This window comes from Talpa occidentalis, unplaced genomic scaffold, assembly GCF_014898055.3.
Source record: "Talpa occidentalis isolate TD23 unplaced genomic scaffold, MPIMG_talOcc4v2.1 talOcc4.2, whole genome shotgun sequence".
Lineage (NCBI taxonomy): Eukaryota > Metazoa > Chordata > Mammalia > Eulipotyphla > Talpidae > Talpa > Talpa occidentalis.
Window position 1 is genome coordinate 58159946 of NW_023602073.1, and position 25495 is coordinate 58185440.

The following is a 25495-nucleotide window of genomic DNA, read 5'->3' on the forward strand; positions in this document are numbered from 1 at the left end:
TAGTACAAGATAAGCCTGGAACATCTTGATATGACAAATAGTAAAGTAACTGTCAAAGCCCTTTTGTGGATCTTGACTCAAGAATAAAAACTAAAAGAAAAAATACTGTGAGATATCTGGAGAGTGTGAAATACTGACTAGATACTGGAAGACTAATATAATCTGAAAACAATGTTTAAATTTCTTAGTAGTGATATAAAAATGACCATACATTTATTAGCTTATTAAAAAAAAGGACAAGGCTAGACTATCAAATGTCACATAAAATAAAACTTCTTGCGAAGATGATATAAAGGGGAAAAAGGGCAAAAAAGTGCTAACAACTAACTGCGTGACAGAACCATTTAGAGCACTTTATGAATAAGAGGAGCCAGCAAGAGACAAAATACTAAGGAAAAAACCAGTATTCTATGGATATAGCAGGCCATTTAGAAGGCTAGTAATGACACTTGATGGCTAACATCCACATTATAAAGACCAGCTGTCCCTGAACATTGTTCCCTCTTCCTCCCCTATGTAGTAGAATGAACCAATCTCTACCAAAGTCTATTGTAACTTTCCAGGTGAGGGGTCTTTATACTGCACTATAGAAAGGACAGTGTTCCAGAGAAAAAGAAGTTTGTGCAGAAACAAGGAAAAATACAGATGTATAACTCCATGCAGGTATGCCTCTATTGTGAAAAGAGATGATGGACAGTAGAGTACTATAACACATTAACCCTTAACCTAGCACTCTCAGTTTTATCCTTCCCAATCTTTAGTAGCAGAAAATAAAGCAGTGACCAACAGAGTTGGGAGAGAAGCAGGAGGAAGGGCAGAGAGAAATAAAGGGAGAAACAAAGGGAGAAAAGAATAAAGTAGGGACACGATGGATAGAAATGACAGAAAAACCACCTGGTGATGTTTGCCAAATACCTTGCAACTTGAAATTTAAATCTACTAAGATACTTCAATAGTTTAAAAAAAAAAACCCTTCTTGCTTATGGTTGGGGAATATTTCTAGAGTTTTATTTGTAACCAAATTAGTAGAGAACTGTGGCACAATGACAAGTACTACATGACTGTGTAACAGGGAAAAGAATCTAATGACATCTTGCATATGTTTTTCTTTCATGGTTATTAGCCTTCTTATTACTTCAAACACACATGAATACATGCAAGTGCACATACACACAAGTGAATCATCTATCAAGTGACCACTAAGATGCTGTTTTAAAACAGGATGATTCTAATAGCATTTTTCCTTCAGGATCAGGGATATATGACTTGTACTTCTCCAAGGAAACAACTTAAGATTAAGTTCAGAATGGGAGATGATGTCTTTTCACTTTACCACCTGTTCTCTCTCCTTTGCTATCATCTCTTCCTGCTTATTTGTTCAAATCTCTTAACGTATTTGACATGATACTACAAAGCCGTATGTAAGTCACCTCTTTAAAAAAATAATCGGCAATTAAGAATGTGTGTTGAGGCCTCCCTGGTGGCGCCAGGGGTTAAGCACCGCACTATGAAGCTATCTGCAGCCTCTGCAGCAGGAGTTCGATCCCCAGCCTGCCAAGAAGCAACCCACATGGCCCAGCAGACCTCTCCTGACTTGCCCTCAGCAGTGTATTTCAGTCGGTCTGCCTGTTCTGTTCCCCAATCTGTCTCTGGTGAATCCTCTCAGCCCCTGCATCTCTGGCCTGTACCCCAGCTCTTGTATGCATAAATAAATCAATCTTAAAAAAAAAAAAAAGATTGTGTGTTAAGAAGCTAAACATGCAAGTAAAGTAGAATGAGACATGAAATGTTTTTCCTTATACATTTAAAATAGTTTATGAACAAGTTGTTTAAGATTTTCCAATCTGAGTGAGGATCTGCTTTATATTTTACTCTGAGAAATCAGATAAATCTTCAAAAGCATAGCTGTCACAACAACCTTCCAATTAGCTCACTCAATGTGAGTCATTCTGAAATTAACTTGTGGAAAAATGAGCTAAGGTCCCTCCCACCTCCAGAAATCAGGTAAAGAAATAAAATAAGTCATTTTTTTTTCCATTTATGATGTGACTATACACAACCTCTTCAATGTTGAGACCTGATAGGTGATTAAATGGCTTAAATTCTTGTTTATCCAGCATTAATCATGAAAAATTAAGTCTACTAAAACTTCTATGTTAATTGAGAACAACAGAAACTTTATTATACAAGACTAGTTTCTAAAAAATTTGATTTTAATTTACCTAAAAAGATAAAAATGCCTAAAATAATACACTAAAGAATCATAACACACAAAGACAGATTTGATTTACATCTCCTCAGAAGTTTATAATAAAAAAAATTTGATCATAGTTTAGTTTGGGAAAAGAGACCATGCTAGCTATATAAAATCTGGTTCCTTTCTTTGGGTTAAAATTATTTCATGATTTATTTTAAAATAGGTTCTTCAAAGGATACGTGTTCCATTAACTCCTGATATTTTAAAGTCATCAAGCAGCTGAACAACCATTTCTCTATTTGGATCATTAGGGTCTGAATTGCGAACCTACAGTGGGGAAGAGAACATTTAGCCAAAGGAAAGCATGGAAATAAGGTAAATGGTAGGAGAGGGAATACCTGTATAAATACAACAAAGGATTATTTACTTCAAGAGCGAGCTCATACAAATCTAAAAGAAAAACATACTAAATTTTTAGGAGCTCAAATAGCAAAGAACTTAAAATAGGCAACTAACAAAAGGAAATACAGCCAACAAAGACTATTATTCTACTTGAACCATTTTGCTACTCAAAGTGTCACTCCCAAATTATTAGCAGGTTACCAGGCCATGAGGAATTAGGAAGCTTTTGCAGTATGCAAAATTCAACTACACATTAACCGCAGTTAACATTTCAAAGAAAAATTTTCTCAAAGAAGAAAGCAGTATATTGATTTACTTTGGGGCAAGAGTTCCTTATCTTGTCACAAACTGGTCCTCTGAAAAGTACTTCCTTAGATCCCTTCTGGTCCAACATCCTCATTTCACAAATGAAAAATCTAAGGCTAAGAAATACAATGATGAGCTGGAGGACTTACTGGAACAGAGCTGGTTCAAAACTCAGGTTTTCTGAGTGTAAGCTCTTTCTAATATCTTTCTAATTTACAGCAAAACTGAAAATAATTTTTTGATAGAATTTACCTAAATTCCAGGTATAGAGAGATTATGGTAATTTTATATTATACAATATTTTAAAATACAAAGCAGGTATTACATATTTTTTCACATAATTTTCTTTTTAACTATGATAGGAAAGAAAAATATTCTTTGTGTTACCTGGGACATAAAACACTAAATGAACATTTTTGTTTATTTGAAAGTTTTTCTGGTATGTACATAGGGAGAATTCCCAGCACAGCATATTCCACCAGTTTCCTACCACATGCACAGAATGTGTCAATATTGTCATCTTCCTCTTTTAAGGATGTTAGAACTTTACAGTAAAAGTTAACCATGCTGAAGATAAGTTTATACTGGATAGGTCTTACTTCAGTAAAATTTTTAACACTTTGCAGTTCATACACATGATCTAATACTCACTGATTTCAGCAACCGAATTTCATCTAAAGCTGTTTCAGTATAATGTTCAGCACTTTTAACTACTTTCATTGCCACAAACTTCTTCCCCCTAAGAAACAAATACAGGCAATTAAGACTAAATGCACCACCCTTACTTTAGGAAGCTAAGAGTTAGCTCTATGTGGGAACCAGTGATAAAAACTACAAATACGAATTCAGTACTCAGACTACTTCCATGGGATCATTTGTACCTGTTAATGGCACTGACAAGCCAGATTTAATTTATAAGAAGAAGAAAACCTGTTTTTCAGGTAGTATCAGTCACCAAACATCTCAACTTAAATCTACCTTCTGAATGTCTCCCTGAATATAAGTAAAACCATAAAATGGGGATAAATAAGGGGGAAAATGTTATCAAATCTGAAGTACTCTGTATATCTGTGTGGTAAAAGCTAAAAAGTCAAAATTCAACTCAATTCTACTCTAAATTTCTATAAGAAATTTATATCCCATTGAAAATCGGTAATATTTTAAATTTGGGAGTTCTAAGTGCATTACTGATACTAATTTAATCACTCTATCTCTTAGTACTTCTTCACCAGATGTAAGTCATTTGCTCAAAAACAAAGATTAACAACAAACTTCTGGCTAAGAAATATCTAGAGTTAGACTGAAGTCAGTAGCATCTTGAAAAACAGGACAAAAACACTTAGGTATCACCTAATTCTTTTGCAGGACAACTAAAACTTACTGAATATCCCATGATAACCACACTGTTGAAAAGTGTCCCCATCCCAACTTTCGGATCACATGATATCTCCCATTGAAAAGATCTCCAATTTTCACAAGATGATAACCCCCTGGAAGAAACAATGGGAGGGAAATAGTTAAGTAGTGAGAAAAGATATATCACATGCATTTTTTAAATTACCAATTAAAAATGGTATTTTCTCTATAACCAAGTCAATAGAAGAAAATGTTTAGTAAGCTACAGTATGACTGAGTTCATGTTGCCAAAAAAAAAATAAAAAAAATAGAGACTAAGATTAATGATGTAGAGTGAGCTGGTGATGCTTTGTAGGACAAGCAATGGTAAATTTAAAAAAAAAAAATCACCCTCAAACAAAAATAAAGTGGTATATCACAAAATTTTCTTGATCCTCAATACTCTTAATACATTTATTCTAAACATAAATTTATTTATACCTGCAGTTTCAGCCTGTTTTTTTTGGCGGGGGAGGGGGGGCAGGTTAACAAATTCCATTTATTTAACTTAAAAAAATGCTTCTCTAAAAGACACAATTAAACCCAGGAAGGCCTGAAAAGGCTGCCTTCAGTGGCAGGAATTAAGGTATTTTAACAACAATCTTTGCCTGCTGAAGATAAGGACTAGGTTTTTCTCTCAGATGGTAATGTATGCTCCCTTATAAATTCTTACCCAAGGATCCTAGAAAATCTCATGAAGAAACTGAAATGATTATCAGGAAACCTTACAACAGCTTAAGTATCTGTAATTCTAATTTGACTTATCTTTGTAGTCATCACTCTGAGGTAAAAAAAGTGCTTTTCAAAAGTCTATATTTCAAAATGCTATTATTTCTGGGTGATAGTATTAACAGATGACTTTTACTTACCTTTTATTTACTATTTCTGAAATTTTCTAAAGTAAATATGTACTAGCATTTTCAAGAACAAAAAAGGGTGAAAAACAGACTTAATATAAAACTAAACCTTAATAAATTAAGTTGAACTAAGAGTATACATTATATCTGTATACTTAGAGAAAACAATGCAATAAGCAATGAATCAAGATTGTTTCTGCCAATAAATCAAACATTCAAATGAGAAACTGCATATAGATGGATATGTCTTACTTAGCCTTACCTTTACAATAATCATTGGGATCTTCCTGTTCATCATCATCAGATCCCAGAATCTCCTCTTCCTGCTCTGGTAGATCACTCTCAGAATGGGGAGCAGAGCCTCGGTGATGTGTTTCAGGTCTAAGAAATAATATAAACATGTTCATTCCACATGGGCAGGAAAAAACACAACTTTTAGAAAATGCCATTGTCAAAATTTCCCCTGCTTAACAGATAATATTAGAAGAATATTATATAATTGAAGACTAGGAAAAATATTAGTTTCTGCTACTTCTCACATTAAGAAAATGCACTTAAAAAAAAGAAAATACTACTTCTTAAAGTGAGTACATGATGGTTAAATAAAATCTGGAAAACATAATAAAAGTACAAAGGGAAAAAAATTACTTGAATCTCAATATCCAAGTATAATCACTGATAAAACTATTGGATTTTCCTCCAATATTTTAATAAAAAAATGTACTTGTAGTTATAATGATGTATACCCAAAATCTAAAAAAATCTTATATACCAAAGTCCTTCAATTACAAGACCAAAAATCCCACCCAAAAAAAAAATACATATATGTATCCTGCTTTTCCTACTGTATTGTAAATCCTTTTTCTTGTTCCTATGCAATCTCTTCTTTCACTTAGAATTAGCAGCTCTTAATTAGGCACACACTACTCAACTGGACATTTAACTTATTTCTCAATTTTCACCTTTAAAAATAAAACTGTTTAGTATTTTGGGATAATGTATATTCTACATTTTGAATTATTTTCCTATACTTAAACTACCAGAGAAACATTCTATTTACAGTAACATGCAAATTCAGAAAATTTGGATAATTGTTTTAAAATACCTGTACTCTGAAACAATTATTAACATTTTAGACTATTTACTGCCAATGGTGGCCATGAATGGTTTTTAGGATTATTTTTTTTTAAGATTTATTTATTTATGCATACAAAAGCTGGGGTACAGGCCAGAGGGGTGGGGGGGGGTGAGAGGACCCACCAGAGACAGAGCAGGGAACAGAACAGGCAGACTGACCGAAGACACTGCTGAGGGGTGCAGTGGGCAAGTCAGGAGAGGTCTGCTGAGCCATGTGGGTTGTTCCCTAGCTGGCTGGGAATCAAACTCGTGCTGCTGATTGCTTCGTAGTTTGCGTCCCAACCCTTGCGCCCCCAGGGAGGCCTGGATTTTAGGGTTATTAAGTAGAATGACTTTTCTTAACCAGATTATACTAAGTTATGTCTCTAGGCACATATGGGATTTCAGCATTTAAGTATACCAAGTTCAGAAAACTAGCTTCATAGGTAAAAAATATTTTATTTTATAATGTAGTAAAAATTTTATTAAATTCTTTTCTCCACATGTCATCAATTAGCCATTTATATTTTAAATTTTTTAAACAATATTTGCTTCCCCTCACCCCCTCAGGTTGAGTCCCCATAGAATTTCCTTCCCCAAGGCACCCATGCACCATCACCACAGTCCCCTGTGCTTCTCCCTCCCTCCCTCTGATCCCTCTTCCTCCTCCTCCCCCGCAGTATGTCTCTCATTTATAATTGTTTTTGCTTTGTTATGTTTTGTACTGTAATTATTTTTTTTTACACTGATGTCTTATTTGGTTCCCCTATATTCCTGTTATAAGTGAAACTATGCGGTATTTTTCTTTTTCCTTCTTGCTTATTTCACTGAGCATAATTCCTTCTAGCTCCATCCATGTTGCTGTGAATGGCATTGAGTTTATCTTTTTTGATTGCTGAATAATATTCCATTGTGTATATATATATCACATCTTGTTGATCCAGTCATCTATTTTTGGGCATTTGGGTTGTTTCCAGTTTTCACCTGTTGTAAATAGTGTTGCAATAAACATAGGGGTACAGGTGTTCTTTTGAATCAATGTTTTTGTGTCCTTTGGGTAGATCTCTAGGAGTGGAATTGCCGGGTCCTATGGTAGCTCCATTATTTAGTAGACTGTGGAACCTCCAGACAGCTTTCCATACTGGTTGGACCAGTTTGCACTCCCACCAGCAATACAGGAGAGTTCCTTTTTCACCACATCCTCACCAACATTTGTTGCTGCTTGGTTTTTTGATATGTGCCATTCTTACTGATGTAAGGTGGTATCTCAGTGTGGTTTTGACTTGCATTTCCCTGATTATAAGAGATGCTGAACATTTTTTCATATGCCTGTTGGCCATTTGCATTTCTTCTTTGGAGGAATGCCTTTCAAGTTTATTCTGCCCATTTCCTAACTGGATTGTTTATTTTGTTTTTGTTGAGCCATGTGAGTTCTTTGTATATCTTTGTGATCAGTCCCTTATCAGTTGAGTGGAATGCAAAGATTTTTTTTCCCAGTCAGTGGGGTGTCCCTCTGTTTTGGTTAATGTTTCTTTTGCTGTACAGAAGTTTTTCAGTTTGCTGTAATCCCAGGTGTTTATCTTTGCCTTCACTATCACTGCTTTGGATGATGAGTCTTTAAAGATGTTTCTGAGATGTATGTCTTGTAGTGTTTTACCTATATTTTCTTCTACATATTTTATGGTTTTAGGTTGTATGTCCAGTTCTTTTATCCATTATGAGTTGATTTTTGTGCACAGTGAGAGGTAGTGATCTAGTTTCATTTTTTTTGCATGTGGAGGTTCAGTTCTCCCAGCACCATTTATTGAACAAACTGTCCGTGTTCCATCGCATATTCTTTGCTCCTTTGTAAAAGACTAGTTGTTCATGTAAGTGTGGCTTTATTTCTGGGCTCTCTATTCAGTTCCATTGGTCTGTGTGTCTGTTTTTGTTCCAATACCAAACTGTTTTAATTATCATGGCTTTGCAGTATAGCCTGAAGTTTGGAAGTGTGATACCTCCTTTCTCCTTTGTTTTCATCAGTAGGGCTTTGGCTATTTGTGTTTTTTTGTGGTTCCATATGAATTTCATCAGTACTTGTTCTATTTCTTTGAAGAATGTCATTGAGATTTTTATTGGAATAGCATTGAATCTGTATATTGCTTTTGGGAGGATGGCCATTTTAATAATGTTAATTCTTTCAATCCGTGAGCAGTGGATATCTTTCCATTTCTTTGTGTCTTCTTCAATTTCTTTTAACAATGTTTTATAATTTTCTTTGTATAGGTCTTTCACTTCTTTTGTTAGGTTTATTTCCAAGTATTTGATTTTTTTTTGTTTCAATTATAAAAGGGATGGTATTCTTGATTTCTTCTTCTTCAGATTGACTGTGCATAGGAAGGCTACTGATTTTTGTGTGTTGATTTTGTATCCTGCTACTTTACTGAACTGATTGAGTAGTTTTTCTGAAGTGTTTAGGGTTCTCTATGTATATTATCATATCATCTGCAAATAATGATAGTTTTACTTCTTCTTTTCCTATTTGTATTCCTTGTATGTCTTTCTCTTGTCTTATTGCCCTGGCTAGGACCTCCAGCATTATATTGAAGAGCAGTGGTGAGTGAGGACATCTTTGTCTTGTTCCTGATCTTAAAGGAAAGGCCTTCAGTTTTTCGCCATTGAGAATAATATTGGCAGTGGGTTTGTCATATATGGGTTTTATCATGTTAAAATTATGTTCCTTCTAACCCAAGAATTTCAAGGGATTTCATCATACATGGATGTTGGACTTTGTCGAATGCTTTCTCAGCATCTATTGATATGATCATATGTTTTTTTATTTTTCTTTTTGTTGATGTGTTGGATTACATGGATTGATTTTCATATGTTGAACCATCCTTGTGCCCCTGGGATGAATCCCATTTGATCATGGTGTACTATCCCTTTGATGCATTGTTGGATTCTATTGGCAAGGATTTTGTTGAGGATTTTTGCATCAGTGCTCATTAGGGAGACTGGCCTATAATTTTCTTTTTTAGCGCTGTCTTTGTTTGGTTTTGGTATTAGTGTAATGTTGGCTTTGTAGAACATATCTGGTAGTATTCCTTCTTTTTCAATTTTTTGAAAGAGTTTGTGTAGGATAGGCATTAATTCACTGTTGAACATTTGGTAGAATTCATTTGAGAAGCTGTCTGGGCCTGGGCTTTTGTTTTTGGGGAGTGCTTTGATTACTGCCTCAATTTTGCTGCTTGCAAGGTCTGTTTAGATGTTCTATTTCTTCTTTGTCCAGCTTTGGATGATTATATCATTCTAGGAATTTGTCCATCTCTTCTAGGTTGTTGAATTTGTTTGCGTAAGTGTTCATAGTAATTTCTGATTATTCTTTTGATTTCTACTGAGTCTGTTGTGATTTTTCCTCTTTCATTTATAATCCTATTTATATGTGTTTTTTCCTATTTTTTTTTTTCCCTCTGTGAGCCTGGCTAGAGGTTTGTCTATTTTGTTTATTTTTTCAAAGAACCAACTTTTGGTTTCATTGATCTTTTGGATTTTTTTTTAATTTCTATTTTGTTTATCTCTGCTTGATTTTTATTATTTCCTTTCTTCTACTGGCTTTAGGGTTTTTTTTGTTGTTCTTTTTCTAGCTCTGTGAAATGTGAGATTAGGTTGTTTCTTCAAGTTCTTTCTCGTTTCTTGATGTGAGCCTATATTGCTATATATTTTCCTCTTATTGCTGCTTTTGCTACATCCCATACATTCTGGAAAGTGGTGTCCTCCTTGTCGTTCAACTCGAAGTTTCTTTTAATTTCTTCTTTGATCTCCTCATTAGTCCAGTGGTCTTCCAGGAGTGTGGGGTTCAATCTCCATGAGGTAGGAGAGCTCCTTGCCTTTTTTTTTTTTTTTTAAAGATTTATTTATTTATTTATACAAGCACTGGGTACAGTCAGAAGGGCGGGAGGGTAAGAGAATTCACCAGAGCCAGAGCAGGAAACAGAACAGGCAGACTGATGATACACTGCTGAGGGGAACAGTGGGCGGCAGGAGAGGTCTGTGCGCCATGTGGGACCCTCGCCCGGCAGCCAGGGATTGAACTGGTGCTGCAGAGGCTGCGGGCAGCTTCGCAACCCAGCGCTCAACCGCTGCGCCACCGGGGAGGCCCTCCTTGCCTTCTTTTTATGGTTTATTTCTAGTTTGATGCCTTCATCGTCAGAGAAGATGTTTAGTATGATTTCAATCTTGGTGTATCTGTTGATGTTTGTCTTGTGTTCCAGTACCTGCATCGATCCTGGAGAATGATCCGTGTACGCTTGAGAAAAATGTTTACTCGGATTTTTTGGGGTTTAGTGTTCTATAGATGTCTGTTAAGCCCATGAGCTCTAGATCCTTATTTAGAGCTTTAATGTCCTTACTTATTTTTTGTCTCATTGATCTATCCATTGTTGATAGTGGTGTGTTGAAGTCTCCTACTACATATGTGTTTTCTCTGATGTCTGTTTTCAGAGATGATAATAGTTGTCTGATATATTTAGGTGCTTCTTCATTTGGTAAGTATATGTTAATGATGAAGCTGTTTGAAAATAGGCACTCTTGTATACTGCTGGTGAGAAAGCAGATAGTACAACCCTGCTGAAGTACTTAAAAATATTTAGTAAAAAATCATAAGAATCATAATAAAATTCTAAGAATCCACCCTGAAAGGTAACAGTTTCACAATTGTGCAAACATCCTTTTGCAAGTATATTTTGTCATGTAATATTTGTAATTGCAAAATATTGAAAATAACCTTGGTGCCTACCTGTGGAGATGTGGTTAAATACACCACGTGGCATATCTATACAACCGAGGACAATACAGCTGTGATATAAAGTCTGGGGAAATTCTTTATGAACCAACATGGAGTGATAGATGCAGGACATACTGCTAAATGGAAACAGCCAAGTGTAAAGGACGATTTGCAATGTCACCTTTCATACAAGAAAGAAAAGGATATTAAAAAAACAACACATACCTGCTTCTTTAAGCAAAAAGAAACACAGGAAGAGTAATCCAGAAACTTGGTAACAACGTATGAGTGGGAAAAGAGCAGGGAAGAGGGCATGCACTACTGATCTATCTTTTTGTACAGACGACTATTTAGAAAACCACAGTATCCTACAGCTCCCAAAACAAACAAGTGAAACCAAGCAGGATGTGAGGTGAACTCAAAATGGAATACAAACACCAACAAATGAATCTAACTCTATATCCAATGAACATCACATATCAGCACAGGTTGAAAAAGACACCCCCTCATCAAAGTTTTTTTTTTTTTTTTAAATTATTTATTTTATTTGTTTGTTTTTTTGTTTATACATGCACTGGGTACAGTCAGAAGCGCGGGAGGGTGAGAGAATTCACCAGAGCCAGAGCGGGGAGCAGAGCAGGCAGAAGGCTGAAGTACACTGCTGAGGGGAGCAGCGGGCAGCAGGAGAGGTCTGCGTGCCATGTGGGACCCTCCTCCGGTGGCTGGGGAGCAGCCGGGGATCGAACTGGCGCTGCAGAGGCCATGGGCAGCTTTGCAACCCAACGCTCAACCGCTGCGCCACCAGGGAGGCCCTAAGCTTGGTTTTGACGTAAGGTAATTCTTCCCTTTTGCCACACATTTTCCCCTCTTATGTGACAAGATATATCATCTTTATATACATAGTTTTTGGTGATCCTTAGGTTTGCCCTACTCCTAGATTATTTTATTTTTAGCTTTCATACCTTTTTTAATGGATTCTCTTTTAATGTTTAAATCTTTAATCTTGTTAAGAACAGGGCAAGAATATAACTTTTCTTTTACGGTGCCAAATTCCAATGCATCTGGTTCTTTCTAAACTCTTTATTCAATTCCACTGTATGATCTACTCAAGAATTAATAGCAAGAAATTTTAAGCATTATAATTTCATAACATTTTAATGACCTGATAGGGCAGTACCACCACATCCTTATTATTACACTTCAGCTTAAAAGAGCCAACTATAGAAGAACTTGAGCATCAAAATAATGAGTTATAGATGAAAACTCACTGAATAAAATAGACTCCATCAGTTCATACCAATGAAGATTATAATGAAGAGTAAGTGAAAAAGGATGTTCTGACAGAATGCTGACCAATAACTACAGGAGATAGCAGAACCAGATATTCACCGTTTTGCAGTCATACTAATAACTGATTTAGGCAAGAATCAACAACAGATGACAAAGCAGTAAAATTTCAAGTATCTCCCCACAAATAACTTCCAGAATGCAAAAGGGGAAATTATATTTTGAAGGTAGTCACCACTTTAAGTGATCAAAAGTTACAAAGGTATTATCACCAATACTGCCACAGATAAAATGTGTCTCCAGATATGACACACGAAATATTGAGAAGCAAATATTGTTTAAAAATGCACAACAATGTGGGCCTCCCCTGGTGGTGCAGCGGTTGAGCGCTGGGCTGCGAAGCTGCCCACAGCCTCTGCTGTGCCTGTTAGATCCCCAGCCGCCAGCAAGGGTCCCACATGGCGCAACAGACCACTCTTGCCGGGTCTCCTGCTTCTCTCAGCAGTGTATTTCGTCACTCTGCCTGTTCTGTTCCCCACTCTGGCTCTGGTGAATTCTCTCACCTTTCCGCGCTTCTGACTGTACCCAGTGCTTGTATAAATAAATAAATCTTAAAAAAAAGTTAAAAAAAAGAACATGTAAAAAAAATATAAAATTTTAAAAAAGAAAAAAAAGAAATTTGTAAAAACAACCTAAATAAAAATACAATTTACTTCACAAGGAAACAAAGTCCAATAGTGGGACATGCTAGAAAATAAATGGAATATGTTCTTCAAAATGATCAGCATCAAGAAAGACAAAAGCAGGTTATGGAAATGCTTTAGATTAAGATACAAAACCAAAATATAACGCATGATCCTGGGTTAGATGCTAAATCAGAAATTTTTTTTCTATAGAGAGGATCATTGAAACAACTGGCAAAATTTGAATAAGATCTAGATTAAATAATAAAATTAAATCAATGCTTTATTTCCTGTTGCTAATTATACTTTGGTTATATATTTCCTTTGCTCTAAAGAAATGTTAATTAAGTATTTAGATGTAAAGGACACAATGTCTATAACTTACTCTCAAATAGTTCATTAACAAAGGTTTTTCCAGGCATCAACATTTTCCCTTTATACAACTGGGCTGGCAACACAAACTTCTGCAGAGCCTATTCATTTTCTGGAAGGCTCACACACATTTATGACAACAACCACTAGATGGCATGCTGTGCTCTTCTAATCCCACAGGAACTGCAGGCACCTTACAATGAACTATACTTTAAAAACAAACAGAAAAACCTTATCTTTAACAAAGCACTTGTAGCAGGAATATAGGGGAACCAAATAAGACATCAGTGTAAAAAGAAAATAACAGTACAAAACACAACAAAGCAAAAACAGTTATAAATCAGAGACATCCTGCAGGGGAGGAGGAGGGAGAGGGATCAGAGGGAGGGAGGGAGGAGCACAGGGGACTGAGGTGATGGTGCACAGGTGCACTGGGGAAGGAAATTCTGTGGGGACTGCACCTGGGGGGTTGGGGGGAAGCAAATATTGTTTAAAAATGAACAACAATGTAATAAAATAAAAAATTAATCAAATTTTAAAAAAGAAATTTGTAAAAACAAGCTAAATAAAAATATACTATCAAGTAAAAAAAACAACAACAACAAAGCACTAATACTAGGCAATCACCACACTCAAAAAGGCATTTGCACACTGGTCTACAAAACCTTACATGGGCCTCCTTGGTTGGCGCAAGGGGTTAAGACGCAACCTATGAAGCTATCCACAGCCACTGCAGCATGAGTTCAAGCCTTGGCCAGGGAGCTACCCACATGGTGCAGCGGACCTCTCCTGTCTCACCTGCTGCTCCCCTCAGCAGTGTATTTCAGTCAGTCTGCCTGTTCTGTTCCCCACTGTCTCTGGTGAATACTCTCACCCCCTGAACCTCTGGCCTGTCCCCTGGGTCTTGTATGCATAATTAGATCTTTTAAAACAAAACCTTACATGATATGAATTTTCATCGCCTTCCAAATTCATCCCCTCTCTGGCCTAATTTGTATTAAAGTCATAGAAGATCATGGGTGTTTTGCTGGTGAATGTGTTGTGGTGACAGACCACAACGTGGTCTGAAAAGGTGTGAACCTATCCCCTAAATCATACAGTGTGATTACCTCAATCAAAATGACCCACAAAAGGGGGTGGTGGGAGGGTTGGTGCCTTTACAGAGAATTTCCCTGATTCATAAAGCAGCAGTTGCCAAGTACCTTCCCTAGTCCCCTTTTCTTCCATACCTGACATTTTATTTTTACTCTTCACACTCCCCAAAGTGTAAGGTACATGTAAATAGACTATTTTGCTCACTGTCTGTCCCAAATGCCTTCTCTTTTACCTTTAGCTACTACTCACCATTCTTCAATTGAAGTGATTGAGGGTAATCGCACTGCACTCCCCTACCACTCCTGTCATTTAAGTGGGAATTATCAAGAGCTAAGCAGCAGTGTGAACCGACAAAAGCAGGGCTTTGGGTATGCCAAGCACTTTTGAAGACACTGGAAATTATAGCCATGAAGGAGGGGAAAAGACCTTGGTTTACATTCCAGCATGAGGTGGTAAGGAGACTGATACAAGGTCTATAATGTCAGGCTATGAGGATTATAAAGAAAAGTTAAGTACTGGGGTGTTATTTTAAATAGGTTTGTGACATCTGAATAAAGAGGTGAGCATTGGAGTTTAATTTGGAATGATTCAAAATAAAACAAGTTCAGGGGGAAGAACTAATGTCTGGCTTCAAAGACAAACTAAAAGCTGACTGGAAAAAACATCTTAGAAAGGCTAGTTTATTTACATATAAATTTTAGCCTTCAATTTCTGTCTTGGAGGTAGGAGAATTGGAGGATACCCTAATTTACAAAAATGTTTTCTAGGGACTGTTTTGTGGGTTAAAGGATGTCTCCTCCAGCCCACAGTGTCTTAGAATGTGACTTTATTTGGAAACAAACTCTTTGTAGAAGTAATCTAATTAAGATGAGGTCATTATGATGAGTCCTAATGCAATACAACTAGTGAATTTTTTTTTTTAAAGATTTATTTATTCATTTATACAAGCACTGGGAACAGTCAGAAGCGCAGGAGGGTGAGAGAATTCACCAGAGCCAGAGCGGGGAGCAGAGCAGGCAGAAGGACCGAAGTACACTGCTGAGGGGAGCAGCGGGCGGCAGGAGAGGTCTGCGCGCCATGTGGGACCCTCCTCCGGTGGCCGGGGAGTGGCCGGAGATCGAACTTGCGCTGCAGAGGCTGCCGGCAGCCTCGCAACCCAGCGCTCAACCGCTGCGCCACCGGGGAGGCCCAACAACTAGTGAATTTTTATTAAAAAGGTGTACTTATAAAAAAAATTTTATACATTTTTTATAGATTGAGACAAGCATAGATGGAAGATGATACACAGACACAGGGAGAAGACAGCCATTATCATCCACGTTAGGATGAGAGGCCTAAGGCAGATCCCTTCTCTTAGTTCTCAGGTGACAACCCTGCTAACACCTGATTTTGAACTTCTATCCTCCAGAACAATGAGACAGTAAATTTCAGTTGTGTGAGCCACCCAGTTTGTGGTACTTTGTTACAGTAACCCCAGCAAACTAACATGGATAAAAGAAAACCTTACTTGTATACTTCTCTCCATTAAGATATTATACCACCATTGAGGGGAAGGACTGTATTTTAGGTTGTCATTGTATCCCTTTTGGAGTACCTGATCTGACGCAAACATTTAATAAGATATTATTTTTAAGTCCCAGCACCTACACACAGTGGAGCTCAATAAATGTTAAATTGCACCCACTGCCTTTTGCGCATATGTTTTTTCTGACAGATAATTTCTTTTTTGAAATTAACATAATCCTTTACATATCTAATTTTATCTGAATTTAACCACCAAGACATATTCAGTAGTAATCTCAACTCAGTAATCCTAGACTAAAGGTAGGGTTTGGCAACGCTAATTTCTGAGTGCCTAAATTACAAATTAAATATAAAGCTATCTCTGATCTTTAGGCAACTATACCCCAAACTAGATATGATACAGATATACGCGTAGAAAATTCCAACAAAGGAGTTAAAACCATTAGTTTGATACATAAATAGTAGCAAGAAATGTCACATAAAGTCAAAGGTAAACCCACCGAGACTAAGGGAAAAAGCATGGGCAAGAGTCACCAGAGGACTTGACTCCAGCCCAGCACTGGGGTAGAGACTCATGCAATTTCATCCTCAGAACCTCGCCATCAGCAACTCAAGACTCAGGGGAGTCAAAGACATTGTTCAAGTTCATGTAACAATGGTGTTGGGAGCAAACTGGAACCTGAGACTGTGTGGTTCAAATGCACAAGTTCTTTTTTGGTACAGGAGCATACACCTATATTATGCTTACTCTTGGAAACATGAGCAACTGAATTTTCCCATCACATTCTTTTTTTTTTTTTTTTTGGTGGGACCCTTGCCGGTGGCCGGTTTTTGAACTGGCACTGCAGAGGCTGCGGGCAGCCTCGCAACCCAGAGCTCAACCACTGTGCCACCAGGGGAGGCCCCCATCACATTCTTAATACCAGCAAAGGAATATGCTTAGTACAATTCCTTTTAAATCTATTTTTAAAGACACAGGAAATCATAAGGGAAAACTAGTATCAAGTGAGTTTTGAGTGGAAAGAATCTGACATCTCTGGTTGAAAGGACAGCCAAGAACATCCACAGGTTGAAGAGCAGCACATTAAAAGCAAAGAATGAGAAGGTACAATTATCTATAAATTTATAATCAATTACAAAATAAGGCTACTCTAGTATTTCATGAAATAAAAAGTTCACAAGGCCACCCCCAACAGGACTAGTGGCCTCCTTTAAATGGCCTAGCCACTCAGAAGAAAGAATTTAGAATTTGAATAACCTAAATAAATGTATAAAGATCATCAACATGACTCAAGATACAATATCAAACTTCATGGCACTGATGCCTGTTCACTACTACTGGTGACTCACATGGTAGCTAAAACACATTTTAAATGTTCTCAACCTTCTTGAGCTATCCTGAAATATCCATCTATTGTCCAAGGCAATTAATGCACCAATAAATTTACTACCTAATAGCAATGACTTATATCTGGACCTCATCTATACAACTAAAAGCACAGTGGGGCCTCCCTGGTGGTGCAAGGGGTTAAGTCTCAGCCCTGTGAAACCATCCACACCCACTGCAGCACTGATCCCCAACCAGGTAGCTAATTCACATGTTGCAGCAGACCTCTCCTGTCTTGCCTGCTGCTCCCCTCAGCAGCGTATTTCAGCCAGTCTGCCTCTCTGGTGAATCCTTTCACCTAGCGCCCCTACCTTTGGCCTACACCCCAGCTTTTGTATGCATAAATAAACAAATCTTAAAAAAAAAAAAAAAAACAATAAAACCTAAAAGCATATCACTGATACAAATGAACATCATTTTATTTATCTAACTCCCACCAACTCTTCTGTGCTCAGTGCTACCAAACTTCTCTGAAAACAAAGTATATTTAAATTATTTTGTGGTTTCTAATAAATTTTCTGAAAAAAAACAACTACTTGTTAAAGTAGTTGAAAGCTGGATACTCGGGTCTTCATGGCTAATCTACCGGTCTTTGCCAAATTCCCAAAGTTAAACCTCCAGTAAAAGGCACATAGACGTGCAGGACTCTTCCACAACTATGTTTACTGTAACTTCAGGAGAAGGTAGCCAACGAATGTCTAACCCTCCCGGAAAGACTCTATGGCAGGTTGTAGTTCAAATCCTTCCATTTTAGCCATTGTAACTTCCATTTACAATGGTTTAAAAAAGGTCAAAATAGCTGTGCATACTAGAGAATCACATAAAAACAAAAAAAAAGGCCTAGAAATAATGACTAACTCAGTAACAACAAGCACCTGAAGTGCCTAAATTAAGACCTCCAAATACCAATCCCACTCAAAGGTCTCTTTTTATTTTCATTTTTAAAAAGATTTATTTATTTATACAAGAACTGGGGTACAGGCCAGATTCGCGGGAGGGTGAGAGGATTCACCAGAGACAGAGCAGGGAACAGAACAGGCAGACTGACGAAATACACTGCTGAGGGGAGCAGTGGGTGCAGCAGGAGAGATCTGCCACTCCATGTGGGACCCTCACTGGCCGGCCGGGATCGAACCAGCACCCCAGATGCGGATAGCTTCACAGAGCTGCGTTGCACTCAAGCGCCTGCACCACCAGGGGAGGCCCAAAGGTCTCTTTTTTTTTTTTTTTGAGGCATGTTTTATTTATTTGTTTGTTTGTTTGTTTTGTTTATACAAGCACTGGGTACAGTCAGAAGCGCGGGAGGGTGAGAGAATTCACCAGAGCCAGAGCGGGGAGCAGAGCAGGCAGAAGGACTGAAGTACACTGCTGAGGGGAGCAGCGGGCGGCAGGAGAGGTCTGTGCGCCATGTGGGACCCTCCTTCGGTGGCCGGGGAGCAGCTGGGGATCGAACCGGCACCACAGAGGCTGCGGGCAGCTTCGCAACCCAGCGCTCAACCGCTGCGCCACCGGGGAGGCCCCAAAGGTCTCTTTTTAAAAGAAAAAAGGTCTAGGGCAGAAAATGTAGAGGTCTGGACAAATTGTCTTACCAGATAGCAAAAAAAATTACCAAAGATGCCTCACACTGACTCAGTCATCATGAAGAGACTCCAATCGGCCAAAGACAGGACAATAAATAACTACACATATTACAACATGCAAACATACTGAAAACACTGTAAGTTAAGAAAGTCAGTCACAAAATGCCACATATTGTGTGATTCCTTTATATGAAATGCTCATAATAGACAAACCCATAGAGATAGGAAGTAAATTAATGGTTGCCGAGGACTGGAGAAGAGGAACTGTTAATGAGGAAAGACTGCTAGTGGGCGTAGGGTTTCTTTTGAGAATGAACATTTCAAACTTAGATTATGGTGACGGTTACACAACTCTGAACATACTAAAAACTACTGAATTGTACACTTGAAACAGGAGAACTTTATGTATGCAAATTCTACTTCCAAAAAGCATATTAAAAACTCCCTCAACCATGAATGACTGAACCACAATATAAATTAGTGAGTTTATAATCAAATATTAATTTGTCATTTTGAAGAATGCTAGGAATCCATTATTTTGAAAACTGGAAAATAAAAGGGTTTACTGTTTTCCCTATATATAGAACTGTTTCTCTGGGTAACCAGAAATGAAGGTTTTCTTTATAGAAGTATTATAATTAATAAATTATGGAATAATACCACTTTGCAATCTTAAATAAAATAATGATGTAGACAATGATCACTGGGCACTAAAAATCACACAAAAAGAGACAACCAGGCTGTAGGTGCCTTCTGATAGAAACATACAAGACTACCTCCAGTCCAGGGGAAAAAAAAATTGCAAAGGAACAAAGGAAAAAAAAAAATCCATGGAAAACCTATAGATGAAACTTAAAATTAGCAGGGCAATATCCACTAATTGGATGTTTTATATTAAAGACTTGATTTTTAAGAATTTCGGTGTGATAATAGTACTTTTTTTTTTTTTAAGATTTATTTATGCATACAAGAACTGGAGTACAGACCAGAGGTGTGGGGTAAGGGGTATGACAGGAGTCACCGGAGACAGAGTGGGGGACCGAACAGGCAGATTGACTGAAATACACTGCTGAGGGGACCAGTGGGTGAGCCAGGAGAGGTCTGCTGCGCCATGTTGGTTGCTCCCTGGCCGGCCGGGGATCGAACTCATGCTGCAGTGGCTGCCCCTAGGTTCATAGGTTGCATCTTAACCCTTTGCGGATAATAGTACTGTTTTTAAAAACTAAGAGTCCATACCGCACAAAATGCTGTCTGGGATTTGCTTTAAAAGATAGAGGAGAGGACCTCCCTGGTGGCGTGGGCCTCCCTGGTGGCACAGCGGTTGAATGCTGGGCTGCAAAGCTGACCGCAGCCTCTGCAGCTCCCTTTGAACCCTGGCTGCCAGCGAGGGTCCCACATGGTGCGCAGACTTCTCCTGCTGTCCTGCTGCTCCCCTCAGCAGTGTACTTCGTCAGTCTGCCTGTTCTGCTCCCTGCTCTGGCTCTGGTGAATTCTCTCACCTTCCCGTGCTTCTGACTGTACCCAGTGCTTGCATAAACAAAAAAATAAATAAGTAAAAGGTAGAGGTGAGTAGGTAGCAAATACATAGATGAAATAATGTTGGTTACAACTGATAACTGCTGAAGGTAAGATGGATACACAAAAGTTTATTTTCTCATTTTGTATGTATTTTAAATTTTCCACAAAAATATTTTTTAGAAGGCAACAATGCTGCCAATTCTACATATCATCGAACTTAATGCATTTCACAAATTCAAGCATGAATATTTCTCCCACCATTTTACATCTCTAAAATCAAGAAAGACACATCTGGTCAAGCATGTGTCAGTTTAACTGGGAGTATTTTTTCTTAATGGTACATAATATAGTGTATTTAAAAACAAACAACATCTTAAATTTAACAATTTTTAAAAATTTGATAATAAATATATCCACCTATCTATTCTTCTTAACTAAACTATTTGCACTGTACCTGGAAGAGTTTTAAAATTCTCATCTATCTGGATTTTCTTATTTGTTTGGAATTAACTCAGTTACAGTGAAGCATTTAATTAATACTTCAGCCCAAATAAAAACGAACTTATTTTCCAAGGTAAGTGTATTAATGGTAGAGATGATTTGGGAACATGGAGCAAAGACTAACGAAATGCAGAAAAATGTGTACTTATGCCACCAAGTCTAAAGAATATAATAAAAACTGATTCTAATTGAACAGCTATCTTTTCCTTCATTTTGAAGAAAGGTGTCCCTAAGTATACCACTTTAGCACTTGAACAAGTTGCTGGTTTCAAGTAATCTAAAGGAATATGGTAACATGGCAAGTCTCTATGTCTCACTGCAGTGAAACATTAATGGAAGCAAAATTTACTAACATACATCAAATTACTGAGGAAGAAAAGAGGACAAGAAAATTTTTTTGACAAGTGCAATTTTAGAAATTGAATTTTTCAAGTACAAACTTTATATAAGACTGACATACTTACTACCCACAAAGAGAGCCCCTTCAAGTACATACTTTAAACACAATCAATTAAAATGATAGCTGACATTAAAACTTTCAACAGTAAAATGCAAGAGCTTAGCAATTAAAAAAAAATTTATGTCAAAAATGTATTATAAATGAAATTTGAAACCCTAACAAAAAGCTGAGAAACACAAATCTGTCCACATAATAAATGGTACAGGCTTAACAAACAGCTCTTAAAATCAAGAAAAGATGAACAATGCAATATAAAAATACATGTATTTTTGGATACAATACATTTATCTCCCAAATGGTCAACCCAATTGGTAATAAAAGAAATTAAGTAAGAATAAGTAAAAGAAAAAAAAAAAGGTGCCTTAGAGATGATCAGATTTGGGAAAGCTTTCCCAAGTAACACTGCCCAGTTCAGGTGGCTAACCAGGAGCTGCAGGAACATTCCCACACCCAATACTCTGCGAGAGCAGGCCTCCTTCAGCACCTTCACGAGAGACCTTCTGCACTCCATTTAAAACTACCCCCTCATTCCCAGCTCTCAACCCCTCTTATCCTCCTCTATTTTTCTACCTTATCATCTAATGTACTACTTAGTTAAGTCTATTGCTTATTCTGCCTTTCCTCATTAAAATAAAGCTCCTATAGGCAGACTTTTTTTTCACTGATGTATCATATCAAAAGGATGGAAAACAGCGCTTGGGACATGGTAGGCATTCACAAACTAGTGAATCAGGGTTAAACTGGGTAACTCTCTTTCTGAAGAATACAGTGCCAATATGAATTAAAAAAAATCTTTAAAATGTTACATGCCAGTAGTATCACTTCTAAGACTTGAACCTAAGAAAATCTGATGTGAACAATGATTATCCAAAAGATTCATCTTCCCCGTGCACTGTGAAAAACTGGAGTCAGCTGACAGTGGACCATTTAAAATGATATGTAATATTTAATACTATGAAAAATATTCATGGTAATGTTAAATGGAAAAAGGTATACCCAACAATATCATTTTCATCTTAGAAAGTATGTGTTGATTAATAAACTTAATTAAGGTACATCCATTTAATGTAATGAAAGAAGCTATTCTCTCGTGTCCTGATAAGAAACCATTTCTAAGACTTACAAAAAAGGCAGACTTAAAAAAAAAAAAAAGGGTGCCCTATAAGAAACTGACATAGAACAGATTTCCAAAGTACAGTTAAGTGTACTTTAAGAATAGATTAAATGTATTCTTATTCAAGGTTATGACAGACAGATAAAGGCACACAGCTATTGATATACATCTTGGAAACTAAATAGTTAAAGGGAGTGAGTACACTGTGACCTTTTAGAAACATAGCCAGTGGCCATGGAAGGGCACCTAAAAACATCCAGGCATTTATGTCCATTACTGAGAAGTCAGTTCACTCAAGCTCTACCTTATTTATCTTCAGACACACTAAAAGAACTGTCACTTGGAGACAGCATTGATTAGTATTCAGGGCTTTGAGGGATATCAGACCTAGGTTGGAATTCTAGCTTTTTACATTTTCTGGGGGAGTAATCTAGCAAATCCCCATTTCCAAATCTATTGATATAAAGTAAGAGTGACAACCACCAACTAGCTAATGTAGTAAATAAGAGTACAGAGCCTGAAAAGGTGAAATGGAGAAGAAATTCAACTAAGACAACTAAAAATTCCTAAAGTCAAATCTTTCAGCACAGCGAAAGAACCCAAAGGAAATAAACCATACAGAGCACTAAGCTGGAAGGCAGAAGTCCTTAATTTCAGTTTTACCTCATCATGCGACCGGCTCTAGTGGTGTATCATTTCACCTCTAGTATATTAAGGTTCCAGCTTCAAGAGCTGTAAAAGTCAGAGAACTGCAAATCCTTTCTACCCACACCACCTAATGACTACATTACTAGATATTAATACCCATTTTACTCCCAGATATTTTTAAAATTTTCTATTTAAATTCTTGGTTTTTGTAATCTGGTCTTGATCAGTTTTCATTTATGACTGTGCTACAAGTCATATCAACATACATATTTCCTTAACTAGTCAAGATATGAGTGCTAAAAAGTGGCATATTCAGTATTCAAAACCCAATCTGATTCACTCTGAAGCTCAAACTCTCTGGCATGCTTCTTCCTCAGACCTTCTCCCCGATTAATCTGATAACTAGCAGGAGCTTTACTTTGCTAAATGACTGGAAGTCAGGAGTTCAGTCAAGAGTCATGGAACCGAGTCAAGTTACCTGAGTCAGGTGGGGCTTGAACTTGTGACATAGTACTCTAACCAAGTAAATTAATTAAACATTTCAGCTACTTAAAAGGAAGCTGGAGAAACAAAAAAGAAAGGCAAACTAGCAAGAAAGACTGAGACTACTTAACTGGGAGACAAAAACAAAAATGAAGCACCTCCGAAATTACAAGTAAGAAGGTGATTCACTCATTATTTTCTGGAGTCAAAGTTGTGCAAGATGAAATGGTTAAGTGCTATATTATTATATTGCTCATTTGCTTTTGTTAGAGTATGGAAATAATTAAGAACACAAATACAACTGGGTATGGGTTGTCCATACCCAGAGTAGCGAACTGAGTACAGATAATCTATAGCACATTATCTTATTTGGCGTTAGAAACAAAGCATATGGTCTAAATAGATAATCCAGAATAAAAAATATTATGATGTCAAAAATAAAGCATATGAACATCCACACTGACTTACCTCCAAAGTATAGGTTGATTCAGACTAATACTAAGACACACACACACACACACACACACACACACACACATTTAATTCCCACTGCAAACTAGAACCAGGTTAGCTCCTTGCTGTTCTCATTAAACTGGCCTGGGTTTAAAAACTAGTTTTTGAATAATCCATACATGAATCATCAAGAGGCAAACACACGAACACATAAAGCTAAAATTACATGTAAATGCTTTGGTCACCACACACTTTACAAAATATGAAATTTCAGTAAGACAGTAAAAGAAATGGAGCAAGAGGTGTGGTCACCTACCACTTCAGCTCTACAGATGGAAGTCATAATGTGCTTTCTTCAAACATTAGGTAACAAATGAAACAAAACACACACACTCACACACACACACACACACACACACACACCCCTCTGGCACTGTCATTCAGAAAGGCAACCTAGGAAAGTCATGTATGTGTTTTATCAGTGCAAAGAGAATGAGGCAGCATACAATATCACATAAACATCCAGTAAATGGCAAAGTAACAAGAAAATGATCCATTTTTTCCTGAAAACAAATTGTCTACAATGCTGATTTCCAAGACCCTTCATTACTGGACGTTAGCACAGGATAAAAGTTCTGCAGCCTAAACCTCACTTGCAGAAGCCCTCTACAGGGCGTTTCTACTAAGCTGTGGCCAACTTTTGTGTTTCCCGTAACACCACTAAACCCTAGCCAGGCATCCTGCCGTTAAAACCGGACATGGGGCACGGAACACATCAAACCAGAATTATCAACAGTCACTACTGCGAAGCCCACTCCAAAGGCTGCTGCCAAAAGCGCTCTGCCTTCCGCGCGAGGGCTGAAGACAAGCAGACCCGGCACGGGCAGTCGGCACAGTGGTCTGCCTGCATTATTGCAAAGCAGGCGAGGCGCCCTGCAGGCTCAGGAAGTTGACTAACCTTGGGGAAAGCTCCAAGCACTCCCCTATGAGAGGGAGCGGGTGGTTGGCCGACCAAATTACGGAAAACTCATTCAAGGATTCCCTGCCGGCCTACCGTGCAGACGTAGAAGGCAAGTTAAGACGCTGGGAAGCAGTTATGGAAAAAAGACTAGAGTTCACAGACTGATAATGATCTACCAGCTCCGGTGGGAGGCCCAAACTAGGGGAGCTTGTGCCGCCTCTCTGCAATTGGGCACGGGCTTGGGTCCTCCTCCAACAGCCCTTTCCAGCAGGCCTAGGGCTGCTCAGACCCAGGCCTGGCCTTCAGCAACAGAAACTCGCCTCCACATGGTTCATGGAGAGCGGCTCCCCAAGGCCGTCCCGGGGCCATGTGGCTTGGGCCGCAGGGTGTCCAG

At 37.7% G+C, this 25495-nt stretch overlaps 1 protein-coding gene across 5 annotated transcripts in view; it reads right to left on the bottom strand.

The window, feature by feature from the left end:
• SRPK1 (SRSF protein kinase 1) overlaps positions 1-25495 on the bottom strand; it is a 53611-nt gene that overhangs the window by 27378 nt on the left and 738 nt on the right. For 4 of the 5 annotated variants that reach the window (XM_037519587.1, XM_037519588.2, XM_037519586.2 and 1 more), the window contains exons 3-6: positions 5420-5538; positions 4287-4395; positions 3557-3644; positions 2437-2524 (exon numbers count right to left, since the gene is read on the bottom strand). In XM_037519587.1, coding sequence (XP_037375484.1) covers positions 2437-2524; positions 3557-3644; positions 4287-4395; positions 5420-5538 — 404 coding nt within the window. The remainder of the gene's footprint in view (positions 1-2436; positions 2525-3556; positions 3645-4286; positions 4396-5419; positions 5539-25495) is intronic. The other variant, XM_037519589.2, reaches the window with a different exon arrangement.